We start from the raw sequence: 17,309 nt of genomic DNA on the forward strand, positions 1-17,309 counted from the left end.
GGACCCCGACACCAAAGGCATCAGATGCAGAGTTCAAACAAAACCCGGAGGCAAAATGTTTTGGGGTCAGTTGAACTCATGCAATGTCTCAGCATCATTATGCAATTAGACATGGTAAATTCAATACCAGTCGATTTAATGTTTCTCCAACTTCCTACTCAAGGAGGGCCTGGACATATATTGGAAAAACAACAAATGCAAACACTCTTGTGCATTGGTTACCAATGAGCATGTCCTCCTTTGGAACGGCCGCCCAGCAAATCTGAAATGATCTGTGCTCATCTTGGGGTTGCCGACCTTCAGGAAGTAAAAGCCACTGGAAATGATTGACAGGCCCGGTGCCTTGGGCGAGTAACAGGTGCCTGACGTCATCGAGGTTGTCTGACGTCATCGAGGTCGCCTGACGTCACTGTGACCTCGCGGGCGGTTCGTGGCGGAGACTCGGCGGCGAAGGGAAGTGAGTCGGGGCCGTCCTCCGTGATCATCCCTCAGAACCAAGCCCCGGGGCTTGAACGGCTGGTGGAATCAATGTGAGGGGAAAGGAGCGCAAGGCGCCGTGTCAACTCGGCCTCCTCGCGGGCGGGCGGAGGGAGGGAGGGCCGTGGCGCAACTAGGCCCGAGGCCGGCGCCTGGTGACGGAGCTAGGCCGCGCCGCCCCTTCCCGTGGAGTGGCGAGCGGGCCGGGAGGATCCATCCTGCCACCGCCAGGGCTGGCGTGCTTCCGCCCTCGGCCTGGCCGCCCCTCGCCTTCCACCGAGTCCCATGAAAGAACTAGGCATCGTGTAGCCGGTGTATTTTTTTTTAATTAAAAGCCTGCATGCTTCTGCATCTTTACAACAGTGGCTCAGACATATTTAGAAGGGGTAAAAAGATACGTGATAAATGTCAATTGTCTGCATTCAATATGCTGGAGAAAAGCAGCAGGTCCAAAACTAAAAGCATATTTTATGCAACGTTTTGGTTCTTGGGCAGGCACCTGAACCAAATGGTAAGGGATGAGTGCAGTCCCACCGGCAGGAGGAGGTGGATGTGGGGTGATGGAGGGGGGGAAGAGGGTGCAGAGCTGGAGGAGATGAAAGAGAAGGGAGAGAGAAGGGAGGGAGAACAGTGGGCTAACCAACCAGAGAAGTCAGTGTTGGTGCCATCCGGCCAGTTGGAGAGTGCCCAGCTGGAAAATCAAGTGTTGCCCCTTCGATTTATGTTCGGGGTAGTACACGAGGCCATGGACCGAAGTGAGCAAGAGTGTGGGGTGCAGAGTACGTGATCATATTAGTTAACCTATAGAGCAGAATTTTGGGGTTTTTTTTTTTGGGGCGATTTAAAGTCATTTAAAATACACAATTAATAAGTTGTTTATTGAAAAACTCTGTTGTAAAATATCTGGACAGTACATTTTTTTTTAAATTGCCCCTGTAATTACCTTTTAATTTTGTAACTGAGCTATTGAAATTGAATGCTGGTGAGAGTTTGAAAAGTTCTAATGAACTGAATGATTTAAGTGATTTAAGATTTATTGTCATAGAGTGAGACGTCACGACATCTCAACATTGAGATTCTTTTTCCTGCAGATCAGGTGAAATTATCACTTGGTAGTAGTGCAAAAAAACCCTACACAATATACACATGTAAACAAATAAAAAAAACTAAACAGATAACAAAAACTCTGCAATACAGATAATTTTTTTTTAAAGTGCAAGAGTCCTTGAGTGAGTCCCTGATTGTTTCTTCTTGTGGAGTCTGATGATGAAGGGGTAGCAGCTCAATGTACACATTGGAAGGTGTTCTAAGAATTCGGATATACAATTATTTGGATAGCTAGAAACTGATTAGGGATAGTCAACGTGGCTTTATGCAGAGTAGGTCATATTTAACCAATCTTCGAGTTTTTCGAGAAAGTTACCAGGAAAGTTTTCAAAGGAAGGTTGGTGGATGTTCTCTGCATGGACTTTAGTAAGGCCTTTGACAAAGTCCCACATGGGAGACAAGTGAGGAAGGTTCAGAAGCTAGTTATTCATGGTGAAGTAGTGAACTGGATTCAATAATATTTGAACAGGTGAAGCCAAAGAGTAGTGGTGGATGATCACTTCTCACAATTTAATTCCTCTACACTTATATACATGGCAGAATTCCAAGCAGTGGTGCTGGGACCATTCTTTGTCATCTGTATAAATGATCTGTATGATAATGTGGTGAATTGGATCAGCAAATTTGTAGTTGACACTTAGATTGGAGGCACAGTGGACAAGGAAGAAGGATTTCAAAGGTTGCAGAGGGATCTGGACCATCTGGGAAATTGGGCTAAAAATGGCAGATGGAATTTAATGCAGACAAGAGTGAGGTGTTGCATTTTGGAAGTTCATACACAGTAAATGGTAGGGCACTGAGGAGAGCAGTAGAACAGAGGGATCTGGGAATACAGATACATAATTCCTTGAAAGTGGCGTCACAGGTGGATAGGACTGGAAAGAGAGCTTTTTGGCATATTGGCCTTCATAAATCAGAGTATAGGAGTTGGGATGTTATGTTAAAGTTGTGTAAGACATTAGTGAGGCCAAATCTGCAGTTTTGGTCATTTAACTACAGGAAAGATATCAATAAGATAGAAAGAGGCAGAGAAGATTTACTTGAATGATGCTTGGACTTCAGGAACTGAGTTACAGGGAAAGGTTAAACTGGTTAGGACTTTATTCCCTGGGGTGTAGAAGTATGAGAGGAGATTTGATAAAGGTATTTAACTTTATGGGTGGATGGTAGACAGAGTAAATGTAGATAGACTTTTTCCATCTACAAGCCAGAGGGCATGGATTAAGAGTGAAAGGAAAAGTTTAGGGGGAGCGTGAAGGGGAACTTTCTCACACAGAGTGGTGAAAGTGTGGAATGAGCTCCCACTGAAGTGGTGAATGCAGGCTCAATTTTAACATTTAAGAAGGATTTGGGCAGATACATGAATAGGAGAGGTATGCGGGTCTATGGTCTGGGTGGAGGTGAGTGGGACTAAGCAAAAAAATGGTTTGGCACAGACGAGAATGTTCTAATGTTCTAAACAAATAAATGTAAACAAACTGCAATACAGAGGAAAAAAATCAAAGTACAGAGGTATAGAGTTATTAAGTGTGTTGCATTAGTATCCGTAAATATATTGACTTAAAGAAGAGAAAGCAAAGGTGGGAAAGATTAATGTGGTGCACTAACATTGCTGTGGACCAATTTGGCCAAATTCTTTATTAGTGTTGAATTTCCCATGACTATATTCAGTGTAATTTCATATGTTAATCTTCAGAAGTGGTATTCAGAATTGTACACTAAGTATTTGTGATTTAATGTTTGGCAGGTTAATATTCCTGAATTAAAAATCATGTTTTCTAGATGTCAGATGAACTGGCAAAGCAGCTGGCCAGTTACAAGGCACAACTTCAACAAGTCGAAGCTGCTTTGTCGACTGATGCAGACAATGAAGACCTGCTTAAATTACAAAAGGATTTGCAGGTTGGTGTTACATTTTTAATACATATTTTCAACTTGAAAAATGTCACCACCCACCTCAATTTATTAAAGAATGTGTTTTACTGTTAGATAAGTACTGTAAAGGGGTTTTACAATGATAAGGTGGCTAAAGCATAACAATCATTATGAATGAGAGCAAGATGCTGTTTCATACCTATTGAGCAAGGTTTCTTTTTGGAACCAGGAACAACTGTTTCCTGAGTGTCACTGAAAAGCAAGAGAAAAAGATCAAAATAAATTAGATTTACAATGCAGGAAGAATGATGATATTACAGTAATTTTGTGCAACAAAGAAAGGTTCCTGGGTGTTTTTGCCTGAGGAAGACTGGTTTTGTTCTTCTCACCTTGGCTATAATAGGCAAGGTATGTAGCTGCCTGCTAGCTTCAGTCATCGGTTTTGAATAAAACGTGTATAATTTTGTCAGCTCAGTATTTTCCTGATTCTAATCAGACAGTTCATGGAAACCACCTGAAATTAAGAACAGGAGAGAAACACAAGATGCTAGAATCTTGAACAAACAGAGAAGCCAGAGGAACTTCTGTCAAGCAGCATTCACGGGTAATCTTGATTAAGGGACCTGACTTGAAAGGTTGACTGACCATTTCTGCACATGGATACTGCCTGACCTGAATCCCTCCAGCTTCTCGTTTTAAATTAATATTTCAGTGGTTGAGAGAGTTGGGACACCAAGAAAATTTTATAGGATCACTTCACTTAAATAATTCACATGTCTCGCCTTTAGCAGAAAATTGAACTCAACAATAGGAAAGTAAAATTGATTGAAACGCCAAATGGTCTTCAGTTATGACATTTTATTGTGGTAAAAAGCATTAGGTCCTTGCATTTACAATCAAGATGTACAATTCTTGGTTTGTTCACTGCCAATCACATATATAAAAGTTAATATGCTTATTGTGTGATGTTTATGTTCTACAAATTTTTACCACTTATCAGATTTTCAGGCATTTGAATCTTTTATGCAGATTCTTCTGATAGTTTAAGTTCTAGGAAGCAGTTACATAGATTCATTAGTATTTTAAGTGATTGTAGGTAGGGAGTATAGCTTTGGTGCAAGTGTTGGGAACTGCTTCTTACAGTTTGAACATGGCAGTTGAATATAGAAGTGAATCAATTCTGGAATGGTTCTACATTTCAAGTCCAAACATTACTGCATAATGGCACACTGACAATAGAGCAGAAACAATCTGTTTAAAATTTGACAGGTGTTTTGAAATCTGAAACACCAGAGAAATGTTGTCTTTGAGCTTTGCGGTCACTAAATGCCCTTTTTCATGGAATCTACTCGAGGTCTTGATCAGTATCGTATCAAGTTAACTGTGGGTCTTTTTTTCCCCTGTAAAGTAACGCGTATCATAATTGCTCTTTTTTTAAAAAGAGAAAAAAACTTTCTTAGTAAAAAGTGGGGTTTAGGATGATAAATTGTCCAATTTTAAAGTTCCTTTTATGTTGCTGAAGGTGAAATGGCAACTCCAGTCCACATTTTCAAAAGGAACTTGAAAGTATCTGTACAGATGCTTTTAATTTTTGAGTTATCTCTATCTGAACTTTGCTTCGTTTGAGAGGGTGGTGGTGAATTGCCTTTTTAAACTGTGATTGATTCAGATTCATTTCAGAATGCTGCGGCTCTGGGATTGGACTTGTAATTAGGCAGGGCACCAAATGACCATCCATAATGTATGTTCGTGAAAATCAGGGCTTTTAACAAAAATCTAGCAGCATCCTCAGTTTTATTGGTTTAATTATTTCTATTTATTTAAAAAAATGAATTAGTATGCTCAAGCAGACTTAATAGGATTGAACTCCTATTTTTGGAACACATTCAATAGCTCAATATAGGATTAGTAAACCCATGGAGCTACATACCCTGGGTTTCAGGAAATAAATTTAAAGCAGAGATTGAAAGAAGGGAGAACAAATGGCATACAGTATTATAAATCAACACTAATTCACAGTTGGAAGTGAATGAACTTGTTTGGAGCCACTTCATTCTTGACTAAATGAAGTAAGTGGATACAAGATGAGACACGGTAACGCAAATTTAAGTCGAGGTTTTTGTCTTAAAAGGAGCAACCCTGCTCTGCATTTTCTGCATCTTGTACAATCATTTTTGGGCAAAATGTCTACAGAAACTAGATGTTTCTACGACAGTTGCCTTGCGTAATCTTTCAGATTTTTTTAATGCTGTGCAGGAATAGGGATTTCCTTCCGAAGATACCTCAATATATATGGTACAACCCTAAGAATGGTTGAATTCAATCAGAACTACTAACGGAATAAGATTGGAAGATGATAAACTTTATTTATTGTTGAGTTTCGTGTGTTGCAATTCCCTCCCTCTTGCTGTGCACACCCCTCTTCCCAGCCCACCGCATTTTGTATAAAGTATCATTCGCAAGATATTAATTTATAATCAAAGATCAGGCCTATTGCAATACGTCAAAGCAAGCTACCATGATGACACTTACTGGGGAAATCAGACTGTAGTACTTCTATATTTTACATCTTTTTTTTCACAGTTGGTACACGCCATGTTTGATTTCAGGTGGAAATGGACTCTTCTTCTTGTTCTGAGTAAGTATTAATCCTTGTCAACAGTTGCACATGGATTTAAATGTAATGAGTTGAAAGGATTTTATTTCCATTTTAAAAAAAAATTGCTGTATTCCTGATTTTTTTTTTGTTGTTGACTGCTCTCAAACTCTAAGTGAGTTGTATCTTAGGCATAAACATGTGTCAGCATGTAATTGGATCTATTAATTACCCCTTGCACTTTGCATATCAGGTATTAGCAAAATTTCTTTTGTTTAAAGCTTTCAATCTGCCCCATAAACTCACATTCCACCTTAAGCAATCCCTATGCCATAAGTGCTCTGTGATTGGATTGCTTAAGGTAGAATGTGAGTAGGAAGGAAAGGTTGACAACCAATGCTCTGGACTGAAATATTTTGCTTGAGAAAAATTGTCATTGGGCCATTTCCTTTGGAGTTACAAAACCATGCACATAACAAGTCAATTAGGTATGATTAAAACAGTGGTTTTCAATCTCTTTCTTTCCACTCACATACTATCTTACTAGTCATTGAGCACTTAAGGCATAGGGATTGCTTAAGGTGAAATGTGGGTTTAGAGGGACAGTTTGAAAACCACTCCTCTAGAGTATCAGTTACTTGTAAAATTTGGTTTTATAATCCCCAGAAGTTTTATTGTTTTTGACACGTGATCAGATAACTGGTACAAACAAAATCAGTGTGGTAGGTGCTTTGAAAATAGATATTTGCACAGTGATTCTTTGGGTAAGAGCCAGCAAAAGTTGATTTGCTACTTTCCACATTTTTAGGCGAGATATTTAACAAACAGTTGCTGAGGTTAGTTTTATTATAAAGTTGCTTTAAAGTTTTAGCTTCATATTATTTGAGACTGCAAGCAAAAGCACTGTTCTGATTTGTTGTAAGGTGTATCTGGTGTGGGAAAGATCGCCATGTATTGGTAACAAGATTTTATTGAAACAAATCCAGCATTAGAGAGACCTTCAGAAATTAAAACTCTTTTTGTGCAACTCCAAAAGAAGCTCCTGTTTATACTATCTCTTAATAGTTGTTTCCCTGCCACAAGAAAATGCTCTGGAAAGAGTTGAGATACAATATGCAGATTGTTAAGATGGCATTGACCTTTGGAAACCAGAGTAGAATTGAGGGGGCATTAGGAAAGGATTGGAATGGAGGTGGAAGAATGGCAAAGCAGCCTTGGAAGTCTGAATGGCCAACTTTTGATCTAAACCTTTCCATTGATGAATCTTCTGAATACTTGGTTTCGAAATACTCCCAGTTTTGCAAAGCTGTTAAACTGGATTCATACAGTATTTCGCAAAAGCTTTGCAAAGCACATGACTGAATTTTTTTGTGTTTTTTGGATATCGTAAAAGCCTGCCCTCTTTGTTGATCTTGGTTTTGCTGCATAGGTATATCTGGAATAAACTATATTTTAACCTTGGATTTTAAACTTCTTGCATGTTCCTCTTTGAGTTCTTTTTACCCAGCTTCTAGTTTTCCAGATGAGATGGTAGGCTAGAATAGCTCTGCTTCTAATAGAAAACATCCATTTTCCGATTTAGTTGGCAAAAATAAATCTAATGGAGAAATTTCTGCCATTTTGGGGAGGAATAAGAGACGAGTTGCTATTACAGCATTCCAGTTGTTAATGAGTGTTTGATCCTGTAAAGCTTTCCTCCATACCAAGTCGGTGTCCTTGTCTTAAGGTGACTTTAAAAGCAAATATTACTGCTCTTTCCCACCTTAAAGAGATTTTCTTTAAGTGTCCTGTGTTGCTCTGCAACTCCACCTCCATTTCGCTTTGGAAACTTGCTATTCCAGGTCTCCAACTCACCGGGGAGCTAATTCCAGCCATGGGAATAGCCTGCACGTGGCTCGAGCTGTGATTGGAATACAGGACTGAAGAGAGTGACAATTGGATATCAGCAGTATTCATTCTCAGTACCACCTGGTTCCTTGGTAAGCTTGAACCCAGAAATGGCTGGCTGCTAGGAGCTCATGGAAGAGGAGCAAGATTTTTAAAAATTCTTTTATCATTTTGCTTTAAATTTTATCAGGTGTGAATTTATTTTGTCCTCTTAAAGTGTTTTCTTCCTTTAACTAGGGTACATATAGCCTTTGATATTGCAATGAATAAAGGGAACCCAGATGCCAAAAAAAACATTTTTAGAGCCCAAAACCAATGGGCAAAGTAAGACTAGGGGCTTTCCTACAGTTTTAACCAATATGATCAAATTTTAATCTTTGGTTACCAAAAAAACATAGTTTCTCATCCCATGAATATAAAATCATGGGTATATATCTCAAAGGGAGTCTCTTGCCCTCCTCAAATCTAACCTGACCTTAAATCACAATTTGGCAAATCCTTCTAGCTGTTGAAGGTAACAGTATATCAAATTTTCATGGCACATTTTAAATGTGATTAATGTTTTTTTTTGTCTGCAATCTTTCGGTGGAGGAAAGACAGTTTTCTGCCATTGTGGTTATTGCTTTAAATCTTTGTTCTCTTATTAATTATCTCTCATCCAAACAATAAGTGTTGCCCTTCCAGCAGTTTTCAAAATTTTTCTTTCTGCTCACCTACCACCTTAAGTAACCCCTATGCCAGAGGTGCTCTGTGATTACTTAAGGTGGTAGGTGAGTGGAAAGAAAAAGTTTGAAAACCACTGCTCTAGACCTAATTGTTACTGAAATATTTTGCTTGAGAAAAATTGTCATTGGTCCATTTCCTTTGGAGTTCTGAAACTGCGCACATAACAAGTCAATTAAGTATGATTAAAACAGTGGTTTTCAAACTTTTTATTTCCACTCACATAATCCCTTACTAATCACAGAGCACCTATGGCCTATAGATTACTTAAAATGGTATGAGTGGAAAGAAGTTTGAAAATCACTGCCCTAGACTTTCAGCACCCCTAAATTAACCGGTTTTCTAAAAGTCACTCTTACCTATTCATTCTTCCTTGATCATTTGCAAAATGTTTGTAAATCTAAACACTTTTGAATGATGTCACTTCCTATAATTTGAAGTTGTTTATATTTTCAAATTTGCATGGAAAAAGTAAAATTGCAAGAGCATCAAGTTTAAAATGTGGATTAAAAAAAGAGCAGGTTATGAGGGATCAAGATATACAAAAAGCTACTTTGTGATCAAGATTTTGGATACAGACAAAGGGAGAGAATCATAAACTTGTGTAAAAACTAAGTATGCTTGTCATAATGACAGCTTATTTCAAGCTATTTATTGGCATTTAGGATTTTTAACTATAAGCATGGTATTGAATATTCGGTAGATGTGGTTTGAGGGTGTCTAACTAGAATCGATGAGGATACAACTTGGGACTTGTCATTATTCCCAGCTTTTCTTGTGAACTTCCTAGCGCTGATACCTGTCCCATCGTGTTTTTTTAACCATTAATTTCATGACCCCCTCCTTTTGTATGATGCAGGTGTTCAGTATTTCTATCCTCTGCTTCCTTGCATTTGGAATTCTGTTCCTATATTAAAACAACTCAAAATTTTGTTTGCCTCTGGGCTCTTTCAAAGAGGACTTCAAGGTAAACCTTTTGATCTGGTTTATTGATGATCATAATCCTCTCCCATCACTCATCTGGGATCTGACATTTTAAGATGTATGATTTGTGCAGATTGCTGGTTGAGAAGTTTATCCAGCCACCTCTATGACTTGGGCCTTTTGTGAGGAAAGATTTTAATCTTAACAATGTGCTCATCATATGGGATTACTTTCAAATTTCCCATTCTCTAAACACTCAATGGTTTATCTCTTCAGTTCAATTTGGATACTATGTACATTTCTCTTCCAGAAATGTTATTGCAGCCTTCCTGTGAAGGGACTTGAAACTATAAGGAGTTCTCAGATATTCTTTGCATTGAAGAAACATAAACATAGTCTGATTTTGCTGTGATCTTTAATGTAAATCTAATTCTCAATGACTTGTGCTTTCTAATCAAAGGTAAATGTCACTGGCATGGTGTTGTTCAACGCAGTTTGCTCCACATTGCTCATCGATTATGTAGATAATCTAGCGCCAGGAATTTTAATTTGGCTTTTGCTTAAATCCCTGTTTTTCTGACTTTGGAGTTGCACTATAACTTTAGTGCCTTATGCACATCACATGGAATCATGGTTATACATACATCTTGGGGAACACCTAAAACATTCATATGTTCTTTGGATGACAGGCTGTAAAAGGTTTTATATTCTGTGAACATAGTCTACCCATAATTACAAATTATACTCATTTTTAATTTCTGTACAAACAAAAGCAAGGCAATTACCAGGATTAAAAAAAAATCAGATAGCTTGGGCTGGTTAACCAAAGGTGCAGGAGAGGTTTGGACCCTACAGCACTGGACTGGTTGTTATTTGGAATGAGGTAGAAATCTGAATTGGAGAGCAAGGAGAAAAGGTTACAAGGACAGTAAATGTCACGGGGAAAATTAAGGGTGAAACTAGGAAGGAGTTTGGACACCTGGTTGAGAACTTTTAGGAATATTTGGATTGCAGGTAAGTGAGAAAGTGATAATGAGTGAACATGTAGATTAGTATATTAGTATTTTGAGATTAATCAATTGGTGGTCATTTGTCAAGAGAAGTTGTAATTGTTAAAAATGGTGATAATGCTTAAGGGTGAGAAACATGCAGTTTTGTAATCACTTTGCATGGGTTCATCTGGCCATTTGAGTTGGGTGTTTCCAACTAGGTTAGCTTTCCAACTCGTTCTACATCCAGGTTAAGGGAGTTGAACATTTCAAATTGAACTGGAACAGTTCATCTGGAAATAAAATCAATGCTGGAAACACTTGCTTGGGTCAGGGGGTATCCATGAAGAGAAAAATGCTTCCAGTTCTGGACTCTATTAGAACTGAAAAAGAGAAAAAAAAGTTTTCAATACCAATGAAGTTTGGGGGGTGATCAAGCAGAGGGTATTACAGATATTGTAAATCTGTAAATTTAAGGCAGGGTGCAACAGGTTCCTATTTCAATTGTGCTTTGAGGGAGAGGGAAAATTTGAAGCTGAAACATAGAGCAATTTTGAGACCCAAATAAAACATACTGTTGATTTAAAGCTAACATTTAAGCTCAAACATTGCTCTCATTTAACCCTCTAATTCCAGAGAGCAGACATAAACAAAGACATAGGTCATTGTTATAGGTATACAAATAAAGGTTCTTGGTTTTAATGTGTGTATCAAGTGAAGGAAGAAAGAATGAATGTAGAATAGTTTTAATTATTTGAAGGCAGTAAAATCATTTTTAATGACTATTACAATACTAAATTTGACTGGACTGGCTAGGTGTTGAAAATGTACAAGCATGTAAAGTGATTTAATTCTTTACCCAGGGCAGCACTAAGTCCCATGTTTATTTGAATGTCTTACAGGAAGTTATAGAACTTACAAAGGACTTGCTCTCAAATCAGCCTTCTGTGGCTACAGCCAATGCAGACAGCTCAACCAATTCTGTGTCTAGTCATAAATGGAAGACTGGTGACAAGTGTATGGCCATTTGGAATGAGGATGGACAGTAAGTGTAAAACTCTCTAACAGTACATCAATAGAACAGTAAAAAATGGTAAGATTCCTTGAGTTTTATTCTGGAGTTTGTCACATAGGTCAGTAATATTTGTGTACTAATAGCATTAAGATTTCTAATTCTGATTTTACCATGGGCTTGTTATTAGCAGACAAGCTTGTTATTATGCATTGTGCTGTTGCTGAGCTGAGAACATGAGAACCCAACCCAATAAATGTAAAAGCAATGAATAGTATCTGGAAAGCAAAAGTCATTAATGTAGAAGTGCTGCAACCATGTAAAACTGAACAACCCTGTCTCTACCATGCTGTCAAAAATAGATGAGGTTCAGATCCTGTCACGAACGCAGCCGATGTAAACCTCCTGTAGTATCAACTCAAATCACTCTGAAACCCTCAAATGTCTCTGTATTGTTAGGCTATTCTGCCCCTTCTAAGCCATTTCTAAAACAATTATCACCTTCCCTGATGCCCTTTCTGTAATGGTCAGATTTTATTAATATTCTTGTGAATTGCTGAGGGTCTTTTGCCTTTAGAGATTGTCAAGTAGCTGTTTCAATTACATTATAGTTGATATTTGTTGATTATTCCAGATTCGGGCATGTGAATTTTTACATGTGTCCGCATTTTTAAAATCCACCTCCACATTTTATCAGTGCCCTCCCGGCCCGTTCTGATTCCCTCTGCTCATTCCATGCAGTGCTAGGATCTTGCTCTGCCAACTTTGGCTGCCACATTTCCTGCAGTATAGCAGTGGCAGCGCATCCCCATACACTCCCCCTTGGTTGCAAAACGTTTCTGACGTGTTGCAATGTCCTGCTGTTATGCTAGCAGTGCTCCCTTGTATTTTTGCCCATATCTCGAAAATCACGTGCTAGGAAACGATTGGGAAAGACTAATTGCTTTTAAGGTTAGCTGAAGAAAAACCCTGAGTAATCGATAAACATCAGTGCAAAGAAATGGTTACGGATTGGACAGGCTTTGCCTGGGGATTGAGGACAGGTTGGGCAGGGGCACTGACAGGGGATTTTTGGATGCCTTGCTATAATCCATGTAGCTTACATCTACTGCCCTACCCTCAATTTCTTTTGTTACCTCCTCAATAAGCTCACTTAGACTCGTGAGGTACGAACTTCCCTTCACAGAGCCTTACTGACTGTCCTTGAGTAGACTATGTACATCTCCGATTGCTCATAGATTCTGTCCTTGAGAATCCTCTCCATTAGTTTTCACACCTACTGACACAAGACTCACTGGTCTATAATTCCCAGGATTCTCCCCATTACCTTTTAAACAAGATGGTTACATCTGCCATTCTCCAATTCTTTGGCACCTCTTCTACAGCCAAAGAGGATTCAAAGATCATAGCTACTGTCCCAGCTATCTCTTCCCTCACTTCCCACAGCAGCCGGAGGTATATCGCATTTGTCCCCAGGGATTTATCAATCTATGTTTTTAAGATCCAATACTTCCACTTCTTTTATCTCCACATTGTTCAGCACACAGGCCTGTTCAATTTTGAACTCACTGTGATCAAGGTCTTGTGAATACTTACGTGAAGTATTCATTTAGGACCTCCCCAACCTGCTACCTCCGGGCACATGTTGCCTCCCTTAACCTTTAGCACCCCCAGCTTCATTCTCATCATCCTTCTGTTCCTCACAAACTCCTTAATCCTACAGGCCGAGGCCTTCTCAGGCCCCTTTCAAGCTCTCCTAAGTCCTTTCTTAAGCTCTTTCTTGGCTACCATATACTTCTCATGAGCCCTTCCTGTTTCCTATATTTAATGTATTCTTCCTTCTTCCTCTTGACTAGTTGACCAACCTGTTTCATCGGCCACGGTTCCTTTTTCCTACCATCTTTTCCTTATCCCAGTGCGACAAACCTATCTTGAACCTTTCACAAGTTGTCCCAAAACTTCCTCCACATTACTTCTGAACTTTCACCCTTAAACATCTGTTTCCACTTTATTCGCGCTAGTTCTTGCCTCATTCCTTCATAATTTGCCCTTCCCCAGTTAAGCACTTTCCCAGATTTTCTGTTTATATCCTTTTCCATAGCTACGTTGAAGCTAAGGGAGTTGCGGTCACTCTCACCAACATGCTCCCCCACCGAGAGGTCCTCCACCTGATCAGGTTCGTTCCCCAAAACCAGATCCAGTGTGAGCTTTCCTCTAGTTGGCTGGTCCACATGCTGTGTCAGGAATCCTTCTTGTACACACTTGATAAATTCAGCCCCATCTAACCCTCTTGCAGTCAGTAGGTGCCAGTCAATATTAGGGAAGTTGAAATCACTCATAACAACCACTCTGTATTTCCTGCACCATTCCAAAATCTGCCGGTTTATCTGCTCCTCGGTGTCCTGAGGGCTAATTGGGGGTCTATAGACGACTCCCAGCACAGTGATAACTACCTTCCTATTTCTGACTTCTACTCACACTGACTCAGTGGACACTCCCTCTCCAGCATCCTTCCTTTCAATAGCCATGATGCTATCCCTGACCAGTAAAGCTACTTCCCACCCCTCCCCCCTCCTTTCTACCTCCCATTCTATTCTTTTAAAATATCTAAACTTGGGTACCTGCATCAGCCAATCTTATCCTTCATCCAGCCAAATTTCAGTAACAGTCCACAACATCATAGTTCCATGTACTGATCCATGCTCTAAGTTTATCCCCTTTATTTCCAATACTCCATATCCAGAGCACTGGACTGCCCTAACTACAACCTTCATTACCTACTCCAAAGTTAATTAAATTTATTAAAGTAACTTCCTGGCTTTACCTCTGTGGGAGAAAGCTCTTCCTTAGCCTCTGCTCTCCAAAGCTTCAGAGCTTCACTGTGCCACTCACTCGCTGGCCACTCTTCTTTAGTTACCCCTCCCTTTTATTTGTCCCTGCCAATTACTCAATTACTCTTTCCTACAAATCAACATTCTGCTTAACCCTTCAGTTGCCCTTCCTCTGACTCATCTCTCTCTCTCTCTCTCTCTCTCTCTCCCCCCTCCCTCCCTCCTGTCTGTCTCCTCTCTCCTCGATGCTCCTGCAATTCAAATGGCGCGAAGCCCTGCTTCTGACCATTTTTTAACTCTTTCTCTCTCTCCTGTCCATCTCTCCTTTCTCTCTATGTGTACTAAATAGATTTTGTTATATTGGTGGAAGTGCCTCAATATTCAGAAATACATATTGATAGCAAATTGAAAATGTATGTTTGTTTTTAATAAATTACATTTGAATTGTAAAGCAATTAATATCAGTAAATGCTGTAGAAATTGATTAAAGTCTTGTAGGGCCTCTTATCAAACCTCTACTCACATGCTTACAGCCCTAACTTCCTTGCAGATTGTATGAAGCGGAAATTGAAGAAATTGACCAGGAGAACGGTACAGCTGCCATCACCTTTACTGGATATGGCAATGCCGATGTGCTTCCTTTGGCTCACCTCAAACCTGCTGAAGAAGGAAATGATAGCGAGGAGCTGGGCGGTGACAAACCCAAATCAAAGTGAGTCCTGCAAGTCAGATAATTGTGTATTTGATTAATTCAGGCTTATTTTAAATGCACGGGCTATTTGTTACTAATTAGGTTAAACCATTTATTTAGTATTTTTGACTTGGGCTGCTTACAGGAAAGAAATGGTTGCCCAGCAGAGGGAGTACAAGAAGAAGAAAGCTTTAAAAAAGGCCCAGCGAATGAAGGAGCTTGAACAGGAGCGAGAGGAACAGAAAGTAAAATGGCAGCAGTTTAATAACAGAGCCTATTCCAAGAACAAAAAGGGACAGGTCAGTGTAAAAATTACCTATTCTCTTGTGCCAGCTCTTTGTCTCCTTGCCATAAATGCACAAATGTAGATGGATTTGCTGACTTTATTGTCTCTATCTTTGGGATTATACCTAAAGTATGATATACTAGCCCTACATCCTTGTACAGTGTCCAGCGAATAGTATTTTGGTGATTACATTTTACTTTTCATTAGCTTAGTAGCATTGAGATCATTGTTGCATCTCCTTTATTCCTTCAATTTATATTCTAGATTGTCTTTTGTGGACTGATAAATCATTGACTGTGTTAATGTTGTATAAAGGTTTGAAAATTTGTGGGGTAATGGAATCAAGTTCTACTACTGTGAGCATTTCCCCTCGAGGGATAATTACAGAGAAATATTGGAAGGAAGACCATTGTTAAAGATAAAATGGAAATGATCAAAATACTAATGTTTTCAAAACTGTGCAACTTGTATGTATTAATTTGTTCTTTATTGTTCTAAAGGTAAAGAAAAGTATTTTTGCTTCACCTGAAAGTGTGACTGGAAAAGTTGGAGTTGGCACATGTGGCATCGCAGACAGACCAATGACTCAGTACCAAGACACATCCAAATATAATGTACGGCATCTTATGCCACAGTAACTAGCACCTATGTAAAGTATTTTCAAGATGACTTTTTTTTGTCAATGTTGTATTACATTAGTGCACTTTTAATAGTTTTTTTTTGGCAACTTTATTTGGTGTATTGGCACAATGTTGTAGCTGTGTGATGTCAGGTCTAATTGAGAACATTAATTAATGTGTATAGTTACCATCTATTACTGAGGCAGGTGGAGGATTTGATAACTTGATCTTCCTATTTGAGGAAGAATAATTTTTACAATTTAGCTTTTTTTTGTAAGTATAATTGGGCAATTTTAACAAATAAAAATAATCTAAAATCTGTCCTGTGTGTTTTCTAATTGGAGTGGAAAAATGTAGAGAACCATCGTATTATGAAAAGTTCATTTTAATATTGTGGTACCTTATGCCAGCTTTTTCACTTCAACCTGTAAAGAACCTTTATCAAAGAAAGTTTCATTTGCCTAAAAGTCACACTGGGATAAAAGCAATACAGCAAATGCCTGGAAGAAATTATTTCCCCATTGATTGTAGGTGTGATAGTAGGAGGGGCCTTCATTCTTCAGAAAAAATGATAAATTTAATGTTATACATTTTTGCCATTGAGAAAATATAAGCAGGATTCTGAATATATTTTCAATTGAATTTAAAATATCCCTATTGCCGGTACTATGGAGTTGTTATTCTGTTCTGAGGCATTATCAGATTGATTTTTATGGCCAGTAAAAATGAATGTCTTTAAACTTGATCTTGAGTTGACAGTTGAGAGGGCTAGTATTTGCTTTAATTTTTTTGCAGTCCTGTGTGATTATCATTCAAAATTGTACTAAAAAACAATCTAATAATGTGAAATGCTCGAAGGTGCTTTGATTTTGATAGGCCATGCACGAGTGCTATGCACAAGGAGTGGAAAATTTATGAACTGAAGGGACCCAAGTAATTGATAAATTTGTTTTGCAATAATGCAGCACTGCATTGAAGGTCCAGCCCATGTTATATGCTTTCAATACTGGAATGGCAAGATTGATAAGGCAAGAATTTTATCTCTGGTCTAAAACTTTTATATAGAGGTAGTTATGTTGTTTCCATTGGTGGGGGAGATTAGGACTAGGGGGCATAGCCTCAAGATCCAGGATAATAGAACCGGTGCGGACTCGAAAGGCCAACATGGCCTGTTTCCGCTCCGTAAATGGTTATATGGTTAAACCATTTCCGATTGATTCTGAAATTGTCAATTGCTATTCGGGCATTGTAAATGTTCTGTTTTACTAATTATTCAAACATGAAGTCCCCA

At 38.8% G+C, this 17,309-nt stretch overlaps 1 protein-coding gene and 1 long non-coding RNA gene across 4 annotated transcripts; both read left to right on the forward strand.

Annotated features, from left to right (window-relative positions):
* Positions 1-390: 390 nt before the first annotated feature.
* Positions 391-16,339, forward strand: smndc1 (survival motor neuron domain containing 1). Of its 2 annotated transcripts, none has more exons than XM_069900087.1 (6): positions 391-457; positions 3,367-3,486; positions 11,481-11,623; positions 14,972-15,133; positions 15,258-15,411; positions 15,899-16,339. In XM_069900087.1, exons 2-6 carry the CDS (start codon positions 3,367-3,369, stop codon positions 16,034-16,036), a joined length of 717 nt encoding a protein of 238 aa, XP_069756188.1. In that variant the 5' UTR covers positions 391-457; the 3' UTR covers positions 16,037-16,339. The 2 variants fall into 2 exon arrangements, with proteins under 2 accessions (XP_069756188.1, XP_069756187.1); XM_069900086.1 differs by having other exon boundaries at positions 399-530.
* Positions 3,497-11,472, forward strand: LOC138744254 (uncharacterized). Of its 2 annotated transcripts, none has more exons than XR_011345407.1 (3): positions 3,497-4,842; positions 6,043-6,097; positions 7,897-11,472. It is a non-coding gene; the product is annotated as an uncharacterized lncRNA (long non-coding RNA). The 2 variants fall into 2 exon arrangements; XR_011345406.1 differs by lacking the exon at positions 3,497-4,842 and adding an exon at positions 4,858-5,528.
* Positions 16,340-17,309: the final 970 nt, after the last annotated feature.

This window comes from Narcine bancroftii, chromosome 10 (assembly GCF_036971445.1).
Source record: "Narcine bancroftii isolate sNarBan1 chromosome 10, sNarBan1.hap1, whole genome shotgun sequence".
NCBI classification, from domain to species: Eukaryota; Metazoa; Chordata; class Chondrichthyes; order Torpediniformes; family Narcinidae; genus Narcine; species Narcine bancroftii.

Excerpts from the sequence above, each read along its gene's own strand:
- smndc1 (XM_069900087.1), top strand. The coding sequence starts at position 3,367 with ATGTCAGATGAACTGGCAAAGCAGCTGGCCAGTTACAAGGCACAACTT. Across the intron at positions 11,624-14,971 it reads ATTTGGAATGAGGATGGACA|ATTGTATGAAGCGGAAATTG; the intron begins GTAAGTGTAAAA and ends ACTTCCTTGCAG. Across the intron at positions 15,412-15,898 it reads CCAAGAACAAAAAGGGACAG|GTAAAGAAAAGTATTTTTGC; the intron begins GTCAGTGTAAAA and ends ATTGTTCTAAAG.